Genomic DNA, 24938 nt, shown 5'->3' on the forward strand with positions numbered 1-24938 from the left:
GTTGCCCAGTAAGGAACCCTCAAGGTCTTGCGGGAGGCACTTCATTTTCTCCTGTGTCCCCTTCCCCACACTATTTCCTCCTTCCCTCCTCCTACAGCCCCCATATTGGCACAGTTCAGGGCCTGTCCCTTTTTTGACCTTAAACCATGAAACTAACTGCATGTGTTCTGTTGATTTCCCCAGAATGTGGAGTACAATATATTTGAAGGAACCGAATGTCACGGTGTCCCTACTGTGGTTATAAGCCAAGGGAAGGTTGTGTTGGAAGATGGAAATCTGTTCGTCAGCCAGGGCGTTGGCCGTTTCATTCCTCGAAAAACATTCCCTGATTTTGTTTACAAAAGAATAAAAGCAAGAAACAGGGTGAGAACCTTTGTTACATGAAAATCTGACCCATCTGCTTAAATAACATTTTGGATACTAATGCAGTTTTAACTACAAATGTGCTGTCAGAATTGCAGATCTGGAACAACCTGGCCAGGATGGATAGATTTGCTATATGCTGGGTTTTCTAGAAGTAAGCCACTAGCAGAGATGTTTACCAAGGTTTGTTTATGTAGTTCTCAAAAAAGGAGATTTAACATGACATGCCCCATGTTCTGATAAGTATGAACCTGGCCAACCCACATTTTCAGTACCACCCTTAAGTGTGCAAGTGGTCAGGCAATAATTCTTGTTCTACTTAAAAAATACACCTGTTGTCTTGGTCAAGATCATCTTATCAAAATGGGCCTTTTTTAAGGCTCGAAGGTGAAGCTGGGGAATCTAGTATTAAATTTAGATGACTTTCATATTGGGGGAAATAGCTAACTTTGGAAAGTGAACATTGCTTATTTTATGGTCTTTCTCTGCCCCTAAATACATACTATCCTAGCTGTGTGAGCAAGTACCAATGCTAAATTGTCGTAGAACTTTAATTAATCTCTAAATCCTCTTATGTGTGATCTGAAATTAAGGATGGAAAAATACTGCCATGAAAAAGGGACCCCAGGGCAGGAATAGGTGAAGAGTAGTACCGTTTGATGGAACCTGTACCCCAACCTTATCCGATTTGTTGAATTTATGCCCCTCTAAGGATGGAAGTTAACAATAGAGCAACAGGATTGCCACTGAAAATGGCAGCCCTGTGTCAAATATTCCTCTTCTCAGTAACATGTAATATCCTTCTGTGCCACTTTCCCATCTTCATGCCACAACATTGGCAGCCACTTGCAAAAGCTTGTGGAAGCATGCAGAATCATGTTTTACATGCAGAAGGTCCCAGGTTCAATCCCTGGCACCTGCATTTTTAAAGGATCTCAAATATCAGGCACTGGGGAAAACTTACTGTGCCTAAGACCTGGAGTGCTACTAGTCTAACCACTACACCATGCTGTTGCTCCAGTTGTATATTATCCAAACGCTCCTTCTCGGTCCCACTGCTGCTGTTTTTATTTTCCTGCATCTGAATTGCATTATCAGCAACCAATTGTAACCGTGCTGGAGGGTTCATAACAGGGAGAAAAATGTGGCATCTGCTCCACCATTCAAGCTCATCATTTGCCATTGCCTAGCATACTTTGTGCAGGCAAATCCAGAGAGCTCAGTAAAATTGGTTCGCTATCTTGGAACTTGGCCAGAGGGGGACGCATTAAAAAAATGCAGTCAGATTAATTCAGTGTCAATAAATCCTATTCTGCCCTAGATCTGTACAGGCAGATCTAGGATAATTGGTGTTCCCAAGAATGAGCTTCAGCATCCCTTTCTCATGATGGAGGGATACCTTTGAAACTGAACCATCCATTCTTATACATTCCAAAACAGAATATAATCGCTGTATTCATTTTTTTAGCAGGTTCTCATAATTTAGTGCTGATTCATGGCCCCTAAAATGAAAGCCTTTTGGACAACCTTTACATTGACTGTGTTATGTTTGATTCAGAGGTGGTTGTTACAGCAGTTGCTTTAACGCTTCAAGTTGGAAGGAACTTTCTACACAAAGCATGTATGTTATGTATGGACTACTCCATAGTAGCAGATAAGGTTGATTTGGGTACTGCTGCTTGCTTGAACAGGCCACTAAAGAGCACTTACCTAGACAGGCAAAAGTGATAGCATTTTGGTCAGTGTGAGGGTCACTAACAGGTTGCATGCCAACAGTCACGATATCCCAGCAGTATACACTTTGCATGCAGTTGATCAGGGTGCATGTTTGTAAGCATCTAAACACCACTTGTTCCATGTGCTGCACTACCATGGGTTTTTGGCCACCTGAGTCAGTGAATGGCATCAACTCAAGGTGCACAAGATCCTCCCATGAGCATAACTCTGTGCAGGTGGGCAGGTGAATAGTTAGGGTTGCCAGCCTCCAGGTACTCGCTGGAGATCTCCTGCTATTGCAACTGATCTCCAGCTGATAGAGATCAGTTCACCTGGAGAAAATGGCTGCTTTGGACTCTATGGCATTGAAGTCCCTCCCCAAACCCTGCCCTCCTCAGGCTTTGCCCCAAAAATCTCCAAGTATTTCCCAACCGGGATCTGGCAACGCTATGAATAGTAGGAGACTCCCACACATGGAGCAGGGCATATGATTTAAGTGGATGTTGTATGGGACAAAACGCTGCAGGGTCATCCCCTTAATTTTTGCGTAATTATCCCATCCCACCTACATTTTTTGCTAGGTTGCCCAGACAACATCGGCCATTTTTTTAAATTCATAGGGAGCACCGCACATCCACTCCTGCCTTCAGATTTATCTGCCTTGTTGACCTTGTCTTGTGTTTTGTACGCATCGGGAGGAGCGAAACTGGGTGGGAGAAACTATTTCTGTCCCCTCTGATTCCAGCTGAGATGCTGAAAGTTCCATGGGCTATTTTGCTACCAATCAAACCGCGTTACCTTTGACTGAAGGAACACACGCTGTCATTTTAGATCACCCCGCGAACGCAGTCCTCCCAAAGTATATATTTTCACTTATACTGAGCTGGAGGTTTGTTAGCCTCCTTCTCACTCGTAATTGGCCTTCGGATCAGGGCTGATTGCTTGTGATGTTAATTCATTTAGGCAGTCGCATTTGATACTCTGGGCACTCGGTCAGACGGCCTGGATTCTCTTTTTTTTGCTCCCGCGGACAGCATCAGCTTCTTGGAAAGCAAACGTGGTTACTGGCAGTAATGGAAAATACGCGGCCTCTTTGTGACAGCCCTCAAGTGCATCATCAGTCTGCCCAGTAAACAATGAAACAGAAATGCCCTTTCCGCATGAAAACCACTTATTCTTTTGGATCTCTGGTGACATCACCTCTGTTCACAAGCCTGAGGCTAAACATCACCTGCCTTCTACCATGAATGTTGTTTTATACATTGCTGAATAGCAAAATATGAGGATGTAATTGCACCTGAGTAGTTTCTTAATAGGGTCCCATTCACACAACACGTGGCATCCCACGCTACTGGGAGGCATGTGCGATATTACAACCATGTGACTGGGGCCACGCATAGGTCTTTCCCATTCACTCTGCACTGTGCCAGAAGAGAAGAATGGATTGGGTGGGACAGGCCTATGTGGTTAGCCCTGTCAGTATGGTTGCTTGATTCAGACATCCTCAGAGGGGCGGAGCTACCAACATAAGAACATAAGAAAGGCTATGCCGGATCAGATTAAGGTCCATCAAGTCCAGCAGTCCGTTCACACAGTGGCCAACCAGGTGCTTCTAGGAAGCCCACAAACAAGACAACTGCAGCAGCATTATCCTGCCTGTGTTCCAATGCACCTAATATAATAGGCATGCTCCTCTGATCCTGGAGAGAATAGGTCTGCATCATAACTAGCATCCATTTTTACTAATAACCATGAATAGCCCTCTTCTCCATGAACATGTCCACTCCCCTCTTAAGGCCTCCAAGTTGGCAGCCATCACCACATCCTTGGGCAGGGAGTTCCACAATTTAACTATGTGTTGTGTGAAGAAATGCCACAAAATCTGTATGTTGGTGTGCAGGGGAGAGAAAAGAAGAACTAACACGAAAGAAGCTGTATAGCTCCCGGGTCTTCTGACAGCCACAGTGGGTCCCCAGGCAAGGTTTCCTCTGGGGGCCCCCTCACGCCGCCCAGATAGTATTTATTATTTTTACATGTATATCCTGTCATTCCTCGTGGTTCAAGATCCAACCCAGAGATCACATGGAAGTAAATTACATGTCTGATGTGGCTTCATGGGGTCCCAGGCCCACAGAGTTTTGTCCCACTAGTTCTCTTCTTACCCATTTTGATGGCTCCATCCAGTTCCTTGAAAGTTGAGGATGCTGGAATTGCATAATTTCCAGTTCCGTTGAATGTTTAACATTTGTCACCTCTGTTGTCAAAGGACAAAATGACTTTTTTTTTTTTAGTGGCTGCCCTGAAACGCTTATTTGTGAGCACGTTCCAGGGAACTCTGGGGGAAAAAAACATCTGCTGAACAGTGCTTCTTCCTGTTCCTGTTTCACAGCTTGCGGAAATTCATGGCGTCCCTCGTGGGCTGTACGACGGACCGGTTCACGACGTGATTGTCACCGCCAAAGCTGTGGCCCCGACTCCTACCTCAAGAATAGCTCCCTGTTCAGGCAAGATAACCGTTCCTCCGATCCGTAACCTACATCAGTCAGGCTTCAGCTTGTCTGGTAAGGAAATAAAAGCTGCCAGTTGAGGCGCATAAAGAGAACAAAAGGGACATTAAAAAAAAGAAAGAAAGAAAAGAACAGCTTCCCGGGTGAACTGTTTCAGGAGACTCGTTTTGAACTGCTCGGCGTTTTAATGCTCTGGCTGAGTTTTTAACACCGGACTTTTAATTGTCAGCCACTCTTACTGTTTTATGTCCTGTTTTGTCAGCTGCCTTGAGCTGGCTGTCTGGCGGGACAGTGTAGAAATGTTCTAAATAAATAAATGCCCCAGAGGAGACCCACATTTTGTTGACAAAGCAATAATGGCCCATTGCTGTCGTGAGCTCCGTCTAGGTAGACCCTGGGATACAGCTTGAAGTCCTCGATATTCCATCGAGGAACTTTGCAGAATTGAAACGTAGGGGATAAACTGGTGGTGTTGTTTTTACCAAGTGTTCAACGCACCAAGAATAGTTCCATCTGTGTCTGAATGCCTGTGATTTGTTTATTTATTTTAATCTTCGCTTATAGTCTGCCTTTCTCACTGGGACTCAAGGGGGGATTGCAGCTATGATAGAACTATTCAGCCGATCAGTAAGCCGATTACAAAATAGAACCTCTGAACGATAATGTCTGAATCCGACAGCAAGGATTCCTAGCAAAACAAAGCTGTTCTCATGCATTTAATTTTGCATGGCAATGCAGTTCCTTGAGGGGTGATAGCAAAGGTATCATACAGCTGCTACACCAGCACCTGCACTGATGTAAGCTAGTCAGCAGCCCGTAGCAGCATGTGTGATGGTTTAGTACTCGCTGGGTTGAGCTCCTTTCAGAGTAGTCCTAAGCAGCTCTACTTAGGAGCTCAGTCAAGTCTATGCATTTGGGCTTTACTCCCAGGAAAGCATTCTTATGATGGCACTGTTCATTCAGTATGCTTCAGGGCCCAATTAGTTGCATAGTCAACATGCACACTAGCGCTGCCGGTCATGTATTTGCCCTTGTTTCTTTTGGGTCCAGTCATGTTTCATGACCTGGATGGCCCAGGCTAGCCTGATCCCGTCAGATCTCCAAAGCTAAGCAGGGTCAGCCCTGGTTAGTATTTGGATGGGAGACCACCAAGGAAGACCAGGGTTGCTGTGCAGAGGAAGGCACTGGCAAACCACCTCTGTTAGTCTCTTGCCATGAAAACCCCAAAAGGGGTCGCCATAAGTCAGCTGCGACTTGATGGCACTTCACACACACACACACATGTTTCATAGATGCAACATTCCACTGGTACAAGGGGTAAGTCCAGCTGTCTTGTTGGTTTCCTTTTGTCCTTCACTGACAAATTAAAATGTTCATTTGCTGTGTGGCAGCTGCTGAAGATCACCTCCCCGGAAGGAGGAATGTCGCGCAATTGTGTTAACATTGAAGGGCCCCTTCTTTTGTGGGTTTGCCTGGTTATGGGAGAATTACTCTGCCAGGAACCAAGAACAAGGTTGATACATGTAGGAGGCTGTTTGCACTACCCCGCTGCCATGGTTGAAAACATTGAGAACAGTCCCTTCCCCTACCAGTATGAGATGCTTGCCACCAGCTAAGGTGGGGGGTGCAGCCTGGAGCTGTATCTGGTCAGACGTTACAGGTTCCACATAAAGAACATGGTCCGCAGTATTCAAGTTGGCCCTAGGAGAGGACCCATGAGAGTAATTCTGGATCAGGGAAGCAGCTGGGATTGTCCCCCAAATTGAATTTACTAATCTTATAATATTCAGAATTTAACTATGACGAGCACAAAAGAGTTGTTTTCCTGGAAGGATACATCCTTTTTATCTTTGATTTGACCGAGTTCATCATTACACATTTCCTTACATCATAATGGTTTGGGAAAGCATTTCGTTTTCACTCAGTTCAAGCATGCATCTACAGAAGTGTTTACTCTTGCTTGGCCAATAAGATCTATTCTACAATACCCGTGGGTTTGATCCAGCCAGCTAAACACTCATGAATTTCAGTTTGAGCATGTGATAAATCTCACTCATTGATATTAATGGGATTATTAAAAGTGTTTAGCTGTAGCTTGAATTTACCTTGTGTTTTCAGTTCCCTTTAGACTGTAAAATTTAATCTCTTTTATCAGAATATCATGGCTTGGTTTCCAAAGGATCTTAATTCATGGTATTAGTGCGTTAAATTCTGCCGTAACAGTTATCTACTTAAATTCCTCCACCTCCTCTCAAAAATAACCATACTTCAATTTTATTTGCCACCATAAACATAACTGAACAGCCCTCTTTTTTATCAGGCAATCTGATTATCCGAACAGCTGAGCATCTTTTGTAAAAATAAGACTGTATTGTATTAATGGCATTTGTTAATGTACTTATTTGCACATGCTTTCTATGTGTCACTTCTTCTAGGATCTCAAGCAGATGACCACATTGCAAGACGCACTGCACAGAAAATTATCGCACCCCCAGGTGGACGTTCCAATATTACATCTCTGTCCTAATATTTCAAAACTGAATAGTCTTCCCACATTACACTAAAGATAACTATTTGGGCATGGTTCAGCCATACTTCAACAGTTAAGCCCCATTGGTTTCCATGGGATAGTTAAGTATGTGCTTAAATCTTCTCCCATATTTACCAGTGGGGCTTAAAAGTGCTTAACTGTGGCTGGTTTGTCTCCCTGGTTTCCACTGGAGAGCTGCATTTGCATTACGTTTAAAGTACAGATGTTGTATTCTTAAATACTCTGCCTTGTTATACTCCCCAAGATCATCTTGTTTTATAAATTACAATTAGCAAATGTGTGGTTTGAAGGGAGAACTTTTAAATAATATCATGAATATTTTACACTGCCAGATTAAAGGGCTGGGAGGGAAATGTACAACACCGGAATAAGAAAATAATTTGCCTTCTTACTCAGGATAAAATCTCCCATCCCTTCTCCTCTGTAGAAAAGAAGTAAATCCTTCCCCAATGTATAGATCTCAGAGATATGCATGCAAAGGTGTGAACTTCTAGTATTTTTAAATTGTGTTCAGAAGAATTGCTAGCTGTGTATTACAACAAAAGCATACCAGGGCCTTTTATGTATTCTCCTTTCCTCCTGTCTAACTTCCTGTTTCTTCCAGGTGTTTTTCAGTTAGGCATGCGTTTTGCTCTCTCTAGTGGTCAATTCACTATATCACCAGTTTTTATGAAGCACAACAAGCTGCTGATTTAAAGTACAGGTAGAAACGCTTCATTTAAAGCTGTGTGGTGTCGAATCAACCATCAGAGGGAGCAAAATGCGTGTTTAACTGAAAAAAACAAACCCAGAAGAAACAGGAAGTTAGACATGAGGTCACTGAGAATGCATAAAAGGCCCTGAATACAGATTTTGGATTTGCGTCCATCAGTAATCCCTGCTCTTTCTATGATAATGAGGACTTTTACTGGGGAATAAACCCTTGTCTATTTCAACGTATATTCTTGGCTTTTTTTACTCTGATCAGCCCATAAAACACTGAACACAGTTGTCCCATCTGCCAGCATAATGCTTAGCCTTTATTTGGTGTCCTTCACCATGGTTGGCTCTCACATCTGACTAAACCATGGTTGAGGGTTGATTACAAAGTGGAATGTGAAAGCAGCATTTGGAATGGATTTTGCAAATGATGATATGAGGTAATCATGGTTCAAGAGATACACTGGCACTAGACAGACCTTGGTTAAGACACTCATCTCTTCAGCCTCTGCTTCCAAGATGACAAGAGGTTCTCACTATTATGTTCCTACATATGCCCTTTAGGGGCAGGATTTAACTCAGCAAGCTAAGCTACTTTTTTGCTGTACATTTGAGATCTTAACCAGATTTATGGCAGCAAATCATGGTTAGCAATAATCATGGTGAAGTTTACAGTCTGCACCCACTGCCAACATTGTCTTTCGCCTGTAGCGCTCCCACATTTAGTAGATCCCTATTTGAGACTCATGCTCTAAACCAGAGGATTTCATTTTACCAGTAGTGATGTCCTAAGCCACCAATGGCTTATGCTAGACTTTGATTACGTCTGTAAGATCTCACTGTGAGATCCTTGAACATGTTTAGGAACCATCGTCACTCAATATCATTGTGGCAGCATGGATATAAGAAATTACAAGTGTTGTCTGAACATTCATGGAATTAGATGTCATAGTGTCACTTTAGAGTGGGTATAAAAACACATCTAGACTTGGGTGGGGGGAATAGCTGAATTTCTGGAACCTGACACAATTGTGGAAGTGCCAGTGTGTTTTTAGTCTTTTTGTTAGTCTTGGGTTTTTTAAAAACAGATTATTTATACATATTTTTTCCCAGTTAACAAGTGTAGGCCTTCCTATAAACCAGACAGTTTGGAGGCTGTTTCCATACAGTGAACTTTTTATATATAACAGGTTTATTATATTTAAAGCTATGTACAGCAAAAGTGATCTTATATATTCCATATCATATCCATAGAACTATGCATGTGACTGACTATACAAAATGGCTCATTTTTTTTCTTGTTGCTTTGAGGTTTCTCTTATTTTCCTTATTTACATTCAATAAAGTTTGTCGGAAATGGCCGAAACGATAAAGCCAGACGAATGTCCTTGACTTCACTCTTTATTGTCCTACCAATCAGTCTAAATTGAATCAACATTCACGGAAATTGGTGGAACACCTTTGGATGTCAACCAGATAGCTTCTAGACGGCAAAGGCCTTAACGGTTCCTCCAAATTGTATTTTGCATCTCTGCGGAATGTTTTCTGGGAATTTTTTTGACTCATGACCTATAATGCTATAACAAAAAATCGTGTTTCTCGGTCCAATTTTATTATCTCAGTATAGTGGGAAAGGCGGCAGGGCCCTGGATTTGCGGGATGGATTCCTTACTCTAGTACCGATGCATTTCCTAATATAGATCAGTTGCATATAGAATTTGATTCAGTTATGCTTAGGGCTGAGCCAAAACGGGGGTGCTTTTCACAAGCTACTCCCAATGCAGACTTATATGTTGCCTGGCTTTGGGGAAGGGGATCCGCTAGATCAGGGGCCCCCAAACTTTTTGAGCCTGCAGGCACATTTGGAATTCTGACACGGCGTAGTGGGCACAGCCACAAAATGCCTGCCACAAAATGGTTGCCGCAGTAGGCGGAGCTAGCCAGAAAACGCCCACCGCAGTTTACCTTCAGTCACAAACTGAAGATCCCTTTTGTTGTGGTGGCAGCTGCTGCCAAAGCAACATTTTCAAAAATCTGCACAGCCAGTCAAATTTCCAGTGGCCCATCAGAAGCTTTGCTGGCCCATGGCTCTCAGTGGTAGAGCATCTGCTTGGAATGCGGAACGTCCCAGGTTCAATCCCCAGTATCTCCAGTTAAAGGGACTAGGCAAGTAGGTGATGTGAAAGACCTCTGCCTGAGACCCTGGAGAGCCGCTGCTGGTCTGAGTAGACAATACTGACTTTGATGGACCAAGGGTCTGATTCAGTATAAAGCAGCTTCATGTGTTTATGTATTCTGGCCATGCTCACTTTCTACAAGCACTTGGTCGGCACCAGGAAAGGTGTCAGTGGGTAACATGGCACCCATGGGCACAACACTGGGGACCCCCTGCACTAGATTACCATGGACCTATAAGCACAGTCTTCCCAAAAGACATAAACATTATGATAAAAGACAATAACTAGGATCCAACTGGGCATATACAGCAGCAACTGTAATTTCATCATTCAGGTACTTGGCAGGGAGCGGGATCTGATTCAGCCTTTACTTTCCTTCCAAAACAGCTGATTACAATTTTAGCATATACACAAGGGCTGGGACAAGCTCCAGAACTGCTCATGCAGCATCTGTTTTAAAGAAGACGGTGAAGACTTGGTTTTTATACCCCACTTTTCTCTACCAGAAGGAGTCTCAAAGCAGTTTACAATTGCCTTGCCTTCCCCACCCCCACAACAGGCACCTTGTGAGATAGGTGGGGCTGAGAGAGTTCTGACAACTGTGACTGCCCCAAGGTCACCCAACAGGCTGCATGTGGAGGAGCGGGAAATCAAACCTGGTTCTCCAGATTAGAGTCCGCCGTTCTTAACCACTACGCCATGCTGGCTCTCATGTGATCCCCCCCATTCACAAGGGAATTACGAGTATGCGTTTAAGTTTGGTAGGTTTTCTGCATTTGCAAGGAACACTTTCCTTAACTCAGCAACAATTGTTTGAACACAGATTCATGGAGGACAGGCCCACAAGTGGCTACCAGCCATAATTAAAGGGATCCTCCATATTTTGAGGCGGTAAACCATGCGAGCATTGTAAATCTCTGAATTCCAGTGAAAGGAGCCGACATCTTAGGGAAGAAGAAAGTTGGTTTTTATATGCCGAATTTCTCTACCGCTTAAGGAAGACTCAAACCAGCTTACAATTACCTTCCCTTCTCCCCACAACAGACACCCTGTGAGGTAAGTGGGGCCGAGAGAGCTTAAGAGAGCTGTGACTAGCCCAAGGTCACCCAGCTGGCTTCATGTGGAGGAGTGGGGAAACCAACCCGGTTCACCAGATTAGCCTCTGCCACTCATGTGGAGGAGTGGGGAATCCAACCCGGTTCTCCAGATCAGAGTCCACCACTCCAAAGCACTGCTCTTAACCCACTACGCCATGCTGGCCTTAGTCCCTATGCTATCCAGGGCAACTAGCTGGCCACTGAGTAAAACAGGATGCTAGACTAGACAGACCACCGGTCTGATCCAGGAGTGCACATCTTGTGTTCTTATTCCTTACCCCAGACCTTAAGCCAGTGCCATATTCACAGACATAGTTGTTGAAGAATTTTTTCCTGCATCACTTAATGATGAGAGTGGTTTTGCGAATCCACCCTGAGCCATGAGGAATCCTGCATGAGCACAGCTGGACGTGTCCAGTTGGTGCAATATCACAGGCAGGAGGGGTACCAGCCGCCACTAATTTTTATAACCAGAAGCTCTTCTGAAAATGAGCTTTCCTTCTTTAAATGGAAGCTGTTCTGTCACAGCAAACTGAAAAGGCGGCTTGTGGGCACCTCACTGTTCCCAGTGGGATGGTGCCCCCAAGTGCCCCACCCTAGCTATGGCTCTGCATAGAACAGGAGAGTCTGTAGGGCAGGGGTGTCAAACATAAGGCCGGGGGGGCGGCTCTGACCCCTTGAGAGCACTTATGCGGCCCTTGAGCAAGCCGAGGAAGCCACTCCCAATCTAGGTTGGTGAGCCTACTGCAGGCAGCAGCCAAGGCAGCCACCACCCCCAGTCCCGAGGTATCAATGCTCAAAGACTGTAAAAGAAAAGAGTGCTGCTGTATAAAACATGTTTTTATTTTAAGTTTAAAAGGAGGGGAATCATATCATGAATTGGCTTTGTCTATGTCTTCTATACAGTTTGTTTCTCTGGTACCTGGCATTAAATTTTTTGGTACACATGGCCCGGCCCGACGAAGTGCCACTTATGTCATATCCGGCCCTTGTAACAAATTGTTAGTTGCTGTAGGGACTGCAGTTACATATGAATTAGGGAATGGGAGAAAGGAAATAGAGCAACAGAAAAACTGACCTTTTCGTTGGGGGGGGGGGGATAGATAAGGCTTACCTTTTCAAAAAATGACGGCAAATCCATAGCAAAATATAATGCACAATATATTTGTCAAATGTAAGTCTTACACATACGGTTGGTGTTTATAAATATTACATACAATATTTAAAATGCAAAAGAAAGCACTGGGGGAAAACCTCCCCTTTGAGAGGGAATTCCCTGTCCAGAACAGCAGAAGAGGAGCGGTTGAAAGACTATTGACCTTTCCTTGTCAACAGAATATGATATCTGGTGATGGAAGACACAATTAAAGCCAGCACAGAAAGGCCACTTAAATGATTCAAGCAGACAAATCATCACCAGGAAGGGATATTCTGTTTGTACTTAACAGCATCTTGACCTGATTTTTTTTCCTGCTCTAAAACTAGAAATAGATTGTACAAACCAAGTTGTTATGATCCATATCCATGCAGTTAAGAGCAGTGGACTCTAATCTGGAGAACCAGGTTTGATTCCCCACTACTTGTGTGACAGACTCTAATCTGGTGAACCAGGTTGGTTTCTCCACTCCTCCAGATGAAGCCAGCTGGGTGACCTTGGGCTAGTCACAGTTCTCTTTGAGCCCTCGTAGCCTCACCTACCTCACAAGGTGTCTGTTGTGGGGAGGGGAAGGGAAGGAGATTGTAAGCCAGTTTGAGTCTCCTTAAAAGGTGGGAAAAGTCAGCAAATTAACAACCAACTCTTCCTTTTCCTCTTCTAAGATCCCCAAAAATATTTCAACCAGAGGTGGAAACAGTAGCACAGCATAAAACCATAGAAGACTGCAAACATTTAGCAAATCTCCTTAATTTAGCCATGTGTTGCTTGCCAAAAAAGGTTAGAGGTTTCTTTGGCCCAAGGCAAATGGGGAAAGTAGGGCAAAGAAGCGGACTGGAACTTCCTGCAAGCCCTAATAGCGGGAGTTCCATGGTGCGCATGATAAAACTGCATTGAGCTGTCTGATCCTTTGTCTCACAAAAGCAATTGAGGCATTTTTGCTGGGGTGAGGCCAATTCAGGGCACAGCTAGGTGTGGCGGTGGGACAAATAGGTAAATAGCAACAAAAGGGCCAATCCAGATGAAAGCAAAAGCAGAGGGTTGGCAAACCTCTCCCAAATAATTTCCCCCTAAACTCATCACACTCCTCTACCAGGTGATTTATTTTTAGGGTTGCCAGGTCCCTCTTCACCACCGGCAGGAGGTTTTGGGGACGGAGCCTGAGGAGGGCAGGGTTTGGGGAGGGGAGGGACTTCAATGCCATAGAGTCCAATTGCCAAAGTGGCCATTTTCTCCAGGTTAACTGAACCCTATCGGCTGGAGATCAGTTGTAATAGCAGGAGATCGCCAGCTAGTACCTGGAGGTTGGCAACCCTACTTATTTACCCTATAAGAGAGATATATAGGCACCCCTTGCTGCTGCTATTTACCTTGAAATTGCATGTCTAATTTGTCCCCCTGGTCTTGTTAAAGACTGGGATGCTGTTCCGGATTAATCATTTACTCTCATTATGTGATGGGTGGCCCTGTGCCAAACAGTAGAGCAGAAAAATGGGCCACCAACAGATGAGGTGAACCCAGGTGAACCACATTTCCCTGCAGACTAAAGTGAGATTATTCCCCTATTTCTTTCCTTGTTTGCCTAAAAAAGTTCACTACGAATAAGTATTTTCTGTTTCAGGCCTTTTCAGCCATGTTCCAAATAAAACCAATTGACTCACAGCATTTTGTGATAGGGCAAACATGGCTGCTATTGGGTATGCATCAGCATGCCCTGCAATTGTGTTTGAAGTATTTGCCTAAATTATCCAAGGCTTTCTGAAAACTAAATGAAGCATGAGATGTACTCATTCATAAGGAAAACCTTTTGAGACCACCATAATTTAATCCAGATCACGCCATGCTAGAATCTAAAGCATTAGGCACAAAAGGACAGGCTTAGTTATTTAACCATTATGTTTCCAGAGGCAGGATATCTCCTGCTTGTACTTCTCTCTCAGATTAGACATTTGAAATTGCGTATTAAACTACGAATATTTTGTTCTTCCTCCTGCCCTTCCTCAACTAATGCTTATATGAGCTGGGTGTAAATAACAGACTTTCATGAAAGATGATGGGCAAATAATTTATTCTTTTGGACTGTAAAGAGGAAAGCCATTACTGCTTAAAAAGGTAAAGGTCCCCTGTGCAAGCACCGGGTCATTCCTGGCCCATGGGGTGTCGTCACATCCCGACGTTTCCTAGGCAGACTTTGTTTAAGGGGTGGTTTGCCAGTGCCTTCCCCAGTCATCTCCCCTTTACCCCCAGCAAGCTGGGTACTCATTTTACTGACCTGGGAAGGATGGAAGGCTGAGTCAACTTTGAGCCGGCTACCTGAAACCGACTTACGCCGGGATAGAACTCAGGTCGTGAGCAGAGCTTTTGACTGCAGTACTGCAGCTTAACACTCTGCGCCACGGGGCTCTTTACCCCATTACTGCTTGCAAGTCAGCATATTTTGCAAAGCTATTTTGTCTGCCTTTCTCATTTAACGTTATTACACTAATTAGCATGAAATGTGAAGCTAGTGAATGACTCTTTCTCCCCTTGCACACCAAAAATCTCCATAACACTGTTCGGTCCCCAATAAAATCTGAAAATATATCCTTGGTGAAAGGAAAATGAAGTTTACTTCAAAATTATTAACATTTTTAAGGATGCTACTTCTTAAGAGATTTGATTGGAATTTTAACAGACTATTCAGTCCCTTTCTAGTGAAGCTATTCAGCATTAAAATGGCACACACATATGAAATTATTATTAAATACAGAGCCATGGATCTGAAAATATTTCTAGAAATATTTCTAGAAAAAGTCTCATTCTTATATATATGGAACAAGAAATGCCAGATGTTCAAGCTGGATTCAGAAGAAGAAGAAGAGTTGGTTTTTATATGCCGACTTTCTCTACCACTTAAGAGAGACTCAAACTGGCTTACAATCACCTTACCTTCCCCTCCGCACAACAGACAGCCTGTGAGGTAGGTGGGGCTGAGAGAGCTCTAACAGAGCTGTAACTTGCCCGAGGTCACCCAGCTGGCTTTGTGTGTAGGTCTGGGGAAACAAATCCAGTTCACCAGATTTGCCTCCACCTCTCATGTGGAGGAGTGGGGAATCAAACCTGGTTCTCCAGATCAGAGTCTACCACTCCAAACCACCGCTCTTAACCACTACACCATGCTGATTCAGAACAGAAAGAGACACTGGAGATCATATTGCAAATTTACGGTGGTTACTGGAGCATACAAGAGAATTTCGGAAGAAAATCAGCTTGTATTTTTTTTAATTTTTTTATTTTTCCAAAATTATTAAACACATAGTTTAACAATTGACATAAACAATAAAAAGTAAAAACAGATAGGAAACATTGTTAAAAATATTTGTATATAATCAAAGAAATATTGACTTCCCCTACACCTCCCACCATCTTGTGATAAATTAGTAATCTCTTTTGCATAAAATTCTAATCCTGATATTATTGCTAATATTTATTGATCTCTTTGACATTTATATTTTTCAGAGAAAAAAATTAATAGTTAATACTATCATATAAAAGAAAGAGAAAAAGAAAAATGAAAAAAGAAGAAAAATAATGAATCTCACTAATAATAAATGGATTAGAATAGTAGAAAACATTTAATTACTTCCATTAAAAATTAATTATTTTGTAAGTCCTCCATTTCTCCCAAACACTCATTTAATACATATTATATTTCTAGTAAATTAATAACATATATGATTCTATTTCCATTAAAGCCAATCCTTTTAACCGGTTCCTTTTTAATCTTTTCCAAAAGAGAAACTAGACTCTTTTAAATTAGTCCCTTGGTCCGGAATTTCCAGCATTTCGTTCTTTTCCTCATTACAGTAAGCGTCGAAGAGCATACTTGGAAGTTGTTGGTAGATCAAATCAAGGCTGAACTCTCCCTAGAAGCCAAAATTACTAAATTGAGGCTGTCATACTTTGGGCACATTATGAGAAGACAAGAGTCACTGGAAAAGACAATATTGCTAGAGAAATGTGAAGGCAGCAGGAAAAAGAGGAAGCCCCAACATGAGATGGATTGATTCGATAAAGGAAGCCACGACGCTCAGTTTGCAAGACGTGAGCAAGGCTGCTAACCCTAGGACGTCTTGGAGGTTATTAATTCATTGGGTCACCATAAACTGGAAGTGACTTGACTGCATTTCACACACACACACACACACACACACACACACACACACATGCCATAAAGAACTACAGTTGAATCGGCTTCCGGTTCCAGTGCAGAGATAAGCCACGCATCTTCGCAGCTCAGATAAGATATTTTAACTTTTATAAACATTTTAATGCCCAAGAGGGAAACTACTTTTAACCTTGAGTTCGCTGGATGGGAGAGCCTGCCGTGCTAAAGGCTGATTTTAATTTATCTGACATGCCTCTTACCAGGAAGAGGAATAGAGAATGTTTAACCGATGGTTCCCCTCCACTGAAAGGATATAAGCAATTGAAGATAAAGGATTTTTTCACAAATGACCTTGAGGTGGACTGTGATTTTCTTATTCCATGCTCGGTCAACAATTACGAGGTGTTAGAACAACAGGATAATTTACAACCTTCCACCCCGCAATTACAGCTGCCGACCGACAATCACTCTCAGCCAGATTCTGATGCAACGTTTGGTATTACTCATCCTCAAGAGGCTCCTCCTCACTTTAGAGACTTTGATATTGATTCTGTTAGTAACCTCTCCAAAGCTGAACTAGTGAAACTAATTGCTGATTACAGCATATTAACCGCCCGAACGACAAATAACATATTTGAGCATTTAAACAAAATATCTTGCAGGCTACAATCACTTGAAGAGCTACTAGCAAACAAAGATACTCTATCTGGCTTGAGTAAAGCTTCCAAGGAATACGGAGACGACTATATCCCGGGGTCAACACATCCATCACTTCCTAGGAACTGTTCCACCGCCCAAAATGCGAATGTCTCTGAACATGTCACATTTTCCTCCAGGAGAGTTCTGTTGAACAACAAAATTGCATTAACAATAGCCAAATTGCCTGTCAACTTTGCCAGATGGGAGAGCAGAAGATCCATCCTCCTCTCTTTGGCTTCCCTGTTGAGAATTGACATAAAATATGTTGATTTGGTTGCTGTGGATAATCTCCCCCATTCTCCAATGGGGAAAAGACTAATTTTGACCTTTAAAAAGCACTTCATTCCTGATCAACTTCTGAGGCGCAGACGGTTTTTACTAAACTTCAAGATTCAGCTCACGAGAGTGTTCTCTGACCCAGTTATTATGCCACTTATAAAAAAGAACTCCATGAAGGAGACTCCTATTCTTCCCAGTACACTAAAGTTACCAGTGGGCGTGCCTAGTGTTATTCCATCTGAGGCAGGCAAAATGGACTTCTTAATTGACTCCTTTATTCCCTCACAAATTCCTCTTAGAGAGCCTCTACTTCCCAAGATGGACCTTCTGTCGAGGAACAATTGTGAGGCAACGAATGATGCTGCTTCACCGCTGGACTGTGCTTCCCTTGAAGACTCTTTTCTCCTCTCATTTGATAAATTGCCTCCCTTGGAACAACAGGAAGTTATTAGAAAACTGGAAAGTACAGTCCATTATCTTCAGGCACATAACATTTCTACATCTGCATCTACCCCCGCCACTCCTTCGGGGTCCTGCCCACCTGCTGGTCCTGCCCTCCAGTCACAAGATTCCTCGACTTTTACCAGCATTGGAAGGATGTTCTCTCCCTCCCAGACTATAAACATTCCAGTGGCCTCGGATTTAGTAAAAGATTCAGCTTTACCTGTCTGCCCTCCAAAATCTAATGGGTGTATCTTCAAAGACACTCACAAGAGGCTGGACCTAATTGAAGAATCAGACTGACTAGCCTCAAAGAGCCCTGTTAGAGATGTCCAAATGATGTCCTGGAATATTTCTGACTGGAACAACAAAAAGCTTGATTTTGATTTTATCAATTATATTAGGAACTTCGATTGCATCTGCTTCCAGGAAACCTGGATGACAGAAAATTTTACTGTTAACGGTTATCATTCTTTTCCTCTACCAGCATATAAAGACAACCCAAAGGGTCGGGGTAAAGCTGGTCTAGCCATTTTAATTAAACAAAATATTTTCCCTAGGGTTGTGTCACTGGGCTCCTGTAAATGTATTGCTCAAGCTGTTTTAATGTCTGATATTGAGCCTCGCTTTATTTTAATCAATATTTATCTTCCCTCTACCGATAATGACAAGTCACTAGATACAAACTGGTTACTCCTTACCAATTTCGTCTCGAAAATCTCTCAAGATTTTCCAATGATCCCAACCTTCCTTTTAGGAGATTTTAATGCTCGGATAGGCCACGATACTCGGAAATGGGCACTTTCTATAGATCTAGATGATATAGAGCCTTCACCTCTGCAGCTGGGCTTGCCTCGCCATTCCCATGATTCCTGTTTTAACAAAGCGGGCTGCAAATTAATTGAATTTTGTATTGAACTTGATTTGATTACCTTAAATGGTCTCTGCCAATTTCCAGCATCCCAGTATTTTACATTTAGTACCGGGCTAGGGAGGAGTGTGATTGACTATGGAATTTGTTCCTCTAGATATTTATCCTTAGTCAACGATGTCTACATAGACTTCCGTACTGAAAGCGATCACCTCCCGGTCTTATTCTCCTGGCGATGCCCGTCTGAAAATTCTTCCCCACAAGAACCTCTATCTGCACTGCAGGCCATTACGAACTTGAAAAGAATTAAATGGTCTGACTCTATGAGAATTTCCTCTTCCACTCTTCTCCATTCTAAAGAATTGTTGGTCCAGAAATCATCAATCTTGAACTCTGACTTGCATACGGAGATATTATCAGCTTTCTCCCAAATTGAAAAGCACTGCTTTGCATTGGCCAAACCACTTCAGACTAATTCTATCAAGTCTGCATCATGGTTCGACAAAGAATGCCTAGCACATAAAAGATCCCTAAGAACCCTGTTTAGGAAAGCTAGTATGAGGAATCCCTGTGTCAGCTACGAAGATTGCTTTACATACAAAAGGTTGTACTTAAACCTAGTTACTAAAAAGAAGAAATTCTTCTTTCAACATAGATGGTCACATTTGCTTTCATCTCTTAAGTCTAGAAACAGTAAAACCTTTTGGAAGGCTATTGCAACCCCAGCTTCCTACAACTCTCTTCCCGATGTCAGTATCCCTCCCCATGTTTGGGTAGAACATTTTTCCAAGTTTTTCAATTCTCACACTAACCATGTGTTTAGTTCTGATGAATCTATGCCTTTAACTTACCCTAGATGGCCAGCTGTAGATGTCGAGGAAATTCTTGAATTAATAGGTAATCTGAAGCCAGGCAAAGCCCCAGGTCCTGATGGTCTCCCGGCTGAATTGTTTAAGGCATCTCCTGATTGGTGGGCTCCACTCCTTGCCAAACTATTCACATCTATTGACCTGTATGGCATATTGCCAAACTCCTGGCTAAATTCAATAATAATTCCTATTTTTAAAAAGGGTGATCCAACTCTGCCTGATAACTTCTGTCCCATCAGTCTTCTTCCAGTCTTGGGTAAACTGTACGCAAAACATCTAGAACAGCAACTCCTTAGCTGGGTAAAGGAAAACGCAATAATAGGCCCAGAGCAAATCGGCTTCTCCAAAAACAAATCAACCTTGGACCACTGCCTGGTTCTGGGCACAATTGCAGAAAAGTACATGAAAATGGGTTGCAAGAAACTCTTTGTCGCTTTTATTGACCTAAAATCTGCCTTCGACTCCATTATCAGAGATAAACTCTGGTCTAAGCTGTCTAGTATGGCAATTGACCCTCGCCTTTTATTCCTTTAAAAAAAAACTTCACTCATCCACAACATGCCAAGTAAAATATTCTTCAAACGGTGGCCTTACTGATAAGATCCCATTTAATAAGGGTGTATACTTGCTCCCCTTCTTTTTAATCTGTTTCTGTCAGACCTGGCTTGTTCTTTAGAGCCTATTAATGGACACCCTCCTAAATTGGGAGGCAAAGCCGTTCCTATTCTTTTATATGCCGATGACACCACTATTTTATCCTACTCTAAAATCGGACTCAAACGCTACTTAAGTGCGTTTGAAGAATACTGTCATTTAAATCTTCTTAAAATTAATTACTCTAAGACTAATGTCGTGGTTTTTTCAAAAAAATGGTCGCCCACCAGCTGGCGTATTGGTCAGGCCAAAATCCAACAGGTGAAGAGTTTTAAATATCTCGGCATTACTTTTAATTATAACCTTAAATGGGCTGTTCATAGATCCAGGATTACCAAACTTGGGAGAATCTCTTCAAACCAACTGATGTCCTTCTTTCTTTATAAGGGTAACCAGTATGTCCCCGCCGCAGTTAAGGTATTCAACTCCAAAATCTTACCCCAGATTCTGTACGGTGTACCTATCTGGGCAAATGCGTTCAATAGGGACTTAGAATCCATTCAAGCTAACTTTTTTAGAAAAATGCTTGGTCTCCCTCGCTGTGTCTCTTATTATGCTATTATCTCTGAACTTGGTCAAAGCTTGTGTGAAACCAAGGCATGGCTGCTAACCATTCGTTATTGGCTTAAACTGTTTTTTAGAACAGAGCGTGGTTCTCTGATGTCTCTGCTGCTAAAAGAACTTCATAATACCTCCTGGGATTGTTTAATTCTGTCTAAAATAAGATCATCTGGAATCTCTGTGGAAGACCTGGCTTTAACTAGTGAGGCCCAAATTTTTAAAATTGTTAAACAGCGTTTCTTGGATATGGAGCGTCAGACATTACTCCCCATTCAACCCTTGGTCTGCTCTCCAGCAATGTTGGGCCTCAAGAATTTAACCAACAATATTCCCCATTATTTTAATACGCTGGACATCCCACCCCTCCGCAGAGCCTTCTCTCTTGCTAGGGTTAATGCCTTTCCTTCAAGGATGTTATATGGAAGGTATCAACAAATACCAATCCAGGATAGGACTTGTCCCTGTGATACCTATTCCCTGGACTCAATTGATCATATTTTGTTGGTCTGCCCCTTATATGAAACACCCCGTGGGAAATGGTTAAAAAATTGGCTTCTTTCCAAATATCACCTATCTACCCAAGCAAAACGTCAATTTTTATTAAACGATTCCGATCCGGAGGTTACCTTAGATGTTGCCAATTTTCTAGTGGAGGTGATGAAAGTTCAAAAAGCCCAAAGTTCGTAATTTCTACTTTTGGAATTTACTGGCCTATGTTTTTATCTTAATGACTGCATATTTTATGTACCTTTGTAACAATTGTAATATTACTTATGCCATTAAAGGTTTTTCAAGTCAAGAACTACAGTTATTTCAGTTAACAGTCTGCTTGCAATTCGTAATGAAAACTGTAGTACCAGAGCATTTTTAACCAAAAATTAAAAAATATAAAATATAATATTAGTTCAACCTTGTTAGCTGTTCAGTCAAACCCATTTTGAAGTTAGTTCTACAGCAGATGAAATTTTTGTGGGTGGCAACTGAATGTGCAAGAGTGTCTTTTGAGTGTCAAATTTGTATCCTGGTAAAATAACCTGGGACTAACAAAAATGCACTGAGAATTTAGGTCATCTCTGCCATCGGAGAGTACTAATACTGTCACACCAATCTTGTCTTACATGTGGGAATGGATATTAAGAGAGAGTGACAGGCTGTCTGGTGTGGATCCCCCAGACTTCGTTAGACAGAAACTTTCACTGGAGGGAATGTAGGTGCCTGTAAAATTAATTTTCAAACAATAGCTGCTGTCCATTTCAGCCTACAACTGCCCCTACTGTGCCACATGGCTTTCTAATTCGATGGTTTACACCTTTAAATTCTAATTCGATGGTTTACACCAGTGGTTCCCAAACATTTTGAGTCATGCAGCACTTTTCAGGAGAGAAATTTGTCACAGAGCTAGGGCTGTTGAAAAAAAAAATTCGGTATAGTTCGGCTTCGGCAAAATTCGGCCCGTTTTTATTCGGGCCATGCCGAAGTCCGAACTCCCCCACTTCGGATCCCCGGAAATTCGGGGGGATCCAGAGTTCGGGGGAAAATTCGGCCCCAGCTCGCATTCAGGGGGATTCCCTGAAGGCGTGCGGGGGCCCTTTAAACAGATCTGTGCCTCCCAGCTGGGAGGTGCAGATCTGTTTAAAAGGACCCCCATGCGCCTTCAGGGAAGCACCCTGAAGGCGTGGGGGGGGGGGCCTTTAAACAAGCCCCTCTGCGCTGACTGCACAGGCTTCCCTGGAGAGGTGCGGGGTGCCCTTTAAACAGATCTGCGCCTCCCGGCCGGGAACAAAAACAGGAACAAAACCGAGAAGAAGAAGACCTATCTCTGAAAGGAGCAGCTGGTGGATCATCTGGACATTCCAGACAAAAGTGACTGGAAATAAAAGATGCCAGAATTGGCAGAAAAGGCAAATCACATCGATCTGACAAATCAAAAAGACAACGTACAAGTTGTGGGTGACTGAGAGGCATGGATGGTTTACTCTGAAACGGAACTAAATGGGAAAGTTAAAGATTACTTACTGATCTAATCCATTTTCTAAAGACACTGCTGGAAGTATGATATATTAATTTCAGTCTTATATAACTTCTTTATTAGTATATACAATGCTTAATAGTTAAAATTTACAATTACTATGTTATGCTTGGTTCAAAACAATGAAAGCAGTTTTCTGGTTGGAAATATTGCATAATTGATATTGAACAAAAATATTTTTAAAGACATAAAATAAAAGTTAGGATTAGAATTTTTAATACAACAATGTAATGTTTAATGTAATGTAATGGTTTCAACAATGTAATGTTTTTTAGTTTTTCTTTTCTTTTTCTTATTGATGATTTCTGTTAGTTGTTGAAATGTCTGTATAAGGTGTTATAGAAAATAATAAAAAAAAATTTTTTTTAAAAAAAGCAGCCATTTTCTCCAGGTGAACTGATCTCTATCAGCTGGAGATGAGTTGTAACAGCAGGAGATCTCCAGCTAATACCTGGAGGTTGGCAATGGCAACCCTATTGCAAGTACAGCAGAGGCAGTCCAGAGCATAAATCTGAAAGCTGATCAAGCCACAGATGTCTGAGGGTATCCTGTTGCCATTCTTTCAGAAGTGGAGATTTTCAGTGGCAGCACTGCAGGCCATTACGAACTTGAAAAGAATTAAATGGTCTGACTCTATGAGAATTTCCTCTTCCACTCTTCTCCATTCTAAAGAATTGTTGGTCCAGAAATCATCAATCTTGAACTCTGACTTGCATACGGAGATATTATCAGCTTTCTCCCAAATTGAAAAGCACTGCTTTGCATTGGCCAAACCACTTCAGACTAATTCTATCAAGTCTGCATCATGGTTCGACAAAGAATGCCTAGCACATAAAAGATCCCTAAGAACCCTGTTTAGGAAAGCTAGTATGAGGAATCCCTGTGTCAGCTACGAAGATTGCTTTACATACAAAAGGTTGTACTTAAACCTAGTTACTAAAAAGAAGAAATTCTTCTTTCAACATAGATGGTCACATTTGCTTTCATCTCTTAAGTCTAGAAACAGTAAAACCTTTTGGAAGGCTATTGCAACCCCAGCTTCCTACAACTCTCTTCCCGATGTCAGTATCCCTCCCCATGTTTGGGTAGAACATTTTTCCAAGTTTTTCAATTCTCACACTAACCATGTGTTTAGTTCTGATGAATCTATGCCTTTAACTTACCCTAGATGGCCAGCTGTAGATGTCGAGGAAATTCTTGAATTAATAGGTAATCTGAAGCCAGGCAAAGCCCCAGGTCCTGATGGTCTCCCGGCTGAATTGTTTAAGGCATCTCCTGATTGGTGGGCTCCACTCCTTGCCAAACTATTCACATCTATTGACCTGTATGGCATATTGCCAAACTCCTGGCTAAATTCAATAATAATTCCTATTTTTAAAAAGGGTGATCCAACTCTGCCTGATAACTTCTGTCCCATCAGTCTTCTTCCAGTCTTGGGTAAACTGTACGCAAAACATCTAGAACAGCAACTCCTTAGCTGGGTAAAGGAAAACGCAATAATAGGCCCAGAGCAAATCGGCTTCTCCAAAAACAAATCAACCTTGGACCACTGCCTGGTTCTGGGCACAATTGCAGAAAAGTACATGAAAATGGGTTGCAAGAAACTCTTTGTCGCTTTTATTGACCTAAAATCTGCCTTCGACTCCATTATCAGAGATAAACTCTGGTCTAAGCTGTCTAGTATGGCAATTGACCCTCGCCTTTTATTCCTTTAAAAAAAAACTTCACTCATCCACAACATGCCAAGTAAAATATTCTTCAAACGGTGGCCTTACTGATAAGATCCCATTTAATAAGGGTGTATACTTGCTCCCCTTCTTTTTAATCTGTTTCTGTCAGACCTGGCTTGTTCTTTAGAGCCTATTAATGGACACCCTCCTAAATTGGGAGGCAAAGCCGTTCCTATTCTTTTATATGCCGATGACACCACTATTTTATCCTACTCTAAAATCGGACTCAAACGCTACTTAAGTGCGTTTGAAGAATACTGTCATTTAAATCTTCTTAAAATTAATTACTCTAAGACTAATGTCGTGGTTTTTTCAAAAAAATGGTCGCCCACCAGCTGGCGTATTGGTCAGGCCAAAATCCAACAGGTGAAGAGTTTTAAATATCTCGGCATTAC

At 42.2% G+C, this 24938-nt stretch overlaps 1 protein-coding gene across 1 annotated transcript in view; it reads left to right on the forward strand.

Annotated features, from left to right (window-relative positions):
* Positions 1-7407, forward strand: part of DPYSL4 (dihydropyrimidinase like 4) — a 36452-nt gene extending 29045 nt beyond the window's left edge. Inside the window, exons 12-14 of the mRNA XM_056849624.1 lie at positions 184-363; positions 4469-4640; positions 7022-7407. Of these exons, the coding sequence (XP_056705602.1) occupies positions 184-363; positions 4469-4640; positions 7022-7113 (444 nt within the window). The 3' untranslated portion in view covers positions 7114-7407. The remainder of the gene's footprint in view (positions 1-183; positions 364-4468; positions 4641-7021) is intronic.
* Positions 7408-24938: the final 17531 nt, after the last annotated feature.

This window comes from Euleptes europaea, chromosome 5, assembly GCF_029931775.1.
Source record: "Euleptes europaea isolate rEulEur1 chromosome 5, rEulEur1.hap1, whole genome shotgun sequence".
Taxonomy (NCBI): Eukaryota; Metazoa; Chordata; class Lepidosauria; order Squamata; family Sphaerodactylidae; genus Euleptes; species Euleptes europaea.